Here is a 3620-nt window from a genome sequence, read left to right as displayed (position 1 = left end):
AGCAACCACATGGTGGCTCACACCATCTATAATGGGGTCTGATGCCCTCTTTTAACATGAAGGTATACATGTAGATAGAGCACTCATATATTAAATAAATGAAAATAAATTTTAAAAAAAGTAAAAAAAAAAAAAAAATGGAAGAAAGAAAATGTATGTTAAAGACCATGCACTTTATTTTGTACAAGTTTGGTAAGAGGTATGTATACTTTATAACTAAAAATGAAAATAAATTCTTTGGTTGACTCTTATAAATCAAACTTTTCTTGAAAAAAAAAAACAAGTGGCTTTCTCACATTTGTGCTAATATAATTTCGATTTAAATGTTAATGTAAATGTTATATATATATTGGAAACTACACCGTGAATCCATATCTCCTTTATCTAGGTCTGATATTATCAACCTGTGACCAACTGTGATTCTTTTGAACACACAGAGTATTACTTACCACACCAAAATTAAAGAGCAAATTCAGTGCACACTATGAAGCCATATCTTGGTCCAAACGCTAAGGCATATTTGCACAAAGTCTTCTACATTAGTCAACTCATAATGAAGTTACTCTTATCTCTGCCTCTTTTTTTTTTTTTTATTTCTTAAAGTCTTCCTGCCCTGATGGATCCACTTTTCCAGAAGACAGACTATTAAGGATCAGTGCTGCATGAGATCAAGACAAAGGAAGTACATGGGCAACAGGACCACATCCCATTCTGCTTTGTTTGCTCTCTCTTATAGGACTTAGTAGATATGAGCGAGGCTCTGTTTTATGCAAGGATCACTCTCCTTCAGGAATGGTTGAGGGTGCTGCTCCTTTCTTCTGTATGGCCCCTGACTTGGTGTGCTGAATACAAAGGCCCTCCAGAGACAGTGATACCCTTGAGGGTAAGTGTCTCTAGTAAAGAGATGAGTCTTGCAGGCTGGATGTCCTATAGCCTTCACTTTGGAGGCCAGAGACACATTATCTCCATAAAACCCAAGAAATTTTTGGTATCCAGACAACTCCCTGTGTTTACATACAGTGACCAAGGTGTCCTCTTTGAGGACAGACCTTTTGTCCAGAATGACTGTTATTACCTTGGTTTTGTGGATGGGGATCCAGAATCCATGGCTGCTCTTACAACCTGCTTTGGGGGCTTTCAAGGAATATTACAGATAAATGACACTGCGTATGAAATCAAGCCCAAGAGCCCCTCTTCCACATTTGAACATTTGCTTAACAAGATAGACGGTGAGGAAACTCAATCACATACCATGAAATGTGGATTAACAGATGAAATAGCAGGACGAGTGATACTTCGAGAAAATAAAAGTTCCACTCCACTGCCAAGCGTCTATGGGCCATGGTGGACTCAGAAATTGTATGTTAAAATGGCATTGGTCATAGACCATGAACAATTCCTTTATCGAAAAAGTAATACTTCTCTTGTGATAAGAGATGTATTCAACATTATGAATGGAGTAAATATCGTCTTACTTTCAGTGGATATTAATGTGTCTTTACTTGAACTTATTATCTGGACTAACAAAAATCCCATTCCAGTGCAAGATATATATACTGTCTTGCCAACATTTTGTATGTGGACAAGAACAAACCTTAATCCTCAGATACCATATGACGTTGCCCATCTCTTTGTGAATTATCCTTTTAATGACTATTCTGGCTTAGCCTATTTAGGAACTGTATGTAATAAGACATTTGGTTGTGGAGTTGATAGGCTCTTTGGAGAGAATTTCCTTACCAGTGGATATATTGTAGCACATGAAATAGGCCACAATTTGGGCATGCCACATGATGGGTTACTTTGTACTTGTGGAGAGGGACCATGTTTGATGTCTGCTACAATGGAGATATCCAATAAACTCAGCAACTGTAGTTATGAGGTCTTGTGGACACACATAACCCAAAAGAGCTGCATTCAGAAGGAGCCAGACCCTTCTGCTATCTTCCCAATAAAGATCTGTGGTAACGGTATAGTTGATGAAGGCGAGCAGTGTGACTGTGGATCTCCTCAAACCTGCAAAAGTAATCGCTGTTGTCTGCCTACCTGTACTCTGAGGTCTGGAGCTAAATGTGATAGTGGACTATGTTGTACCCCCAAATGCCAATTCCAACCACGTAGCACTCTGTGCAGAGTACAAGAGAATGAATGTGACCTTCCAGAATGGTGCAATGGAACTTCACATGAGTGCCCTGAAGATCTATTTGTACAGGCTGGGACCTCTTGCCATGGTAATGGCTACTGCTATGAAAAAAGATGTAACAGCCATGATGACCACTGCCAGAGAGTTTTTGGCCAGTATGCCAGGAAAGCATCTGACATTTGCTACAAAGAACTCAATACTCGTGGTGATCGTTTTGGTAACTGTGGACTCATGGACAACACGTATGTGCGCTGTAATACCTCAGATGCCCTGTGTGGGAGGATTCACTGTGACGACGTGAGTATACTTCCCATCCTGAAGAGTCACTATACTATCCACTGGACTCATTTTAATAATGGTTTCTGCTGGAGTACTAGCTACCAATTTGGGATGAAAGTTGTTGATCTTGGCGACATAAAAGACGGCACAAACTGTGGTCCACAGCATGTGTGCATTGACAGAAAGTGTGTTGATAAGCCAAGTTGGGTAAGTAGTTGCTCACCAGAGACCTGCCACATGAAAGGAGTCTGCAACAATAAACAGCAATGCCACTGCAACATTGGCTGGAGCCCACCATACTGCCGGGAAAAAGGCAATGGAGGAAGTATTGGCAGCGGTCCTCCTGAAACTGAGGTAGTTAAGGGAAAGAGGGAAGCCTCAAGAAACCCTATCTTCTTAAGTTGGCTACCTCCTCTGATTTTTGTGATTGTATCTGTATTTGTATTGTTTTTCTGGTTTGGGGTTGCTAAACAACCACTTGACGAGGAAGAAGAAGAAGAAGAAGAAGAAGAAGAGGAAGAAGAAGAAGAAGAAGAGGAAGAAGCTAAACTACTAGTTGAGAAAAATGAAGCTAAACCACCAGACAAGAAAGAAGATGAGACATCACTTAAGAAAAAAGATGAAGAAGCTAATGCCCCAGTTGAAAAGGCTAATGCCCCAGTTGAAAAGGCTAATGCCCCAGTTGAAAAGGCTAATGCCCCAGATAAAGAGGCTAACGCCCTAGATAAAGAGGCTAACGCCCCAGATAAAGAGGCAAAACCACCAGAGGAGAATAAAGAGAATAAACCATCAGACAAGATAGAAGAGGTTAAACCATCCAATGAGAAAGAAGAGGCTAACCTCATCAGTTGAGAGAGAGTAGCTCAATTTCAACAGCTTCACTTCTTCAACTTCAACCAACACAGAACAGAAAAATATAATGTGTTGTCAAAATAATCTTTGAAATTTAATAAAATTTACCACATAGTAATATTTAGCATCCTGTTGTGAGAGATTCTAATGTGTATTATAAACCACTAATAGAAGATCCCAGAAATCTACACACAAAAATAATACACATTTGTCTTTCAATAAAGATGAAAACTTTCATATTTCTACTTCTCATAATCTGAAGAAATTTAGGTAACGTATTTTCTTATTCAAAACTTTCATGGATTACATCTTACTGAGTCGTTGGCCAGAGGGAATTCTATAGAAC

At 39.3% G+C, this 3620-nt stretch overlaps 1 protein-coding gene across 1 annotated transcript; it reads left to right on the top strand.

Moving 5' to 3' along the window:
* Positions 1 to 748: 748 nt before the first annotated feature.
* Positions 749 to 3274, top strand: LOC308429730 (disintegrin and metalloproteinase domain-containing protein 24-like; the record flags this gene model as incomplete). The annotated part of the gene is made up of 2 exons (XM_080928624.1): positions 749 to 2822; positions 3006 to 3274. The coding sequence occupies 2 exons, from the start codon at positions 749 to 751 to the stop codon at positions 3272 to 3274; spliced, it is 2343 nt and encodes a 780-aa protein (XP_080784750.1).
* Between the last annotated feature and the right edge of the window lie 346 nt (positions 3275 to 3620).

Source organism: Micromys minutus (assembly GCF_963924665.1).
Source record: "Micromys minutus genome assembly, chromosome: 14".
NCBI classification, from domain to species: Eukaryota; Metazoa; Chordata; class Mammalia; order Rodentia; family Muridae; genus Micromys; species Micromys minutus.
Note: the sequence above shows the minus strand (reverse complement) of the source record. Positions and strands in the feature narration are given on the sequence as shown.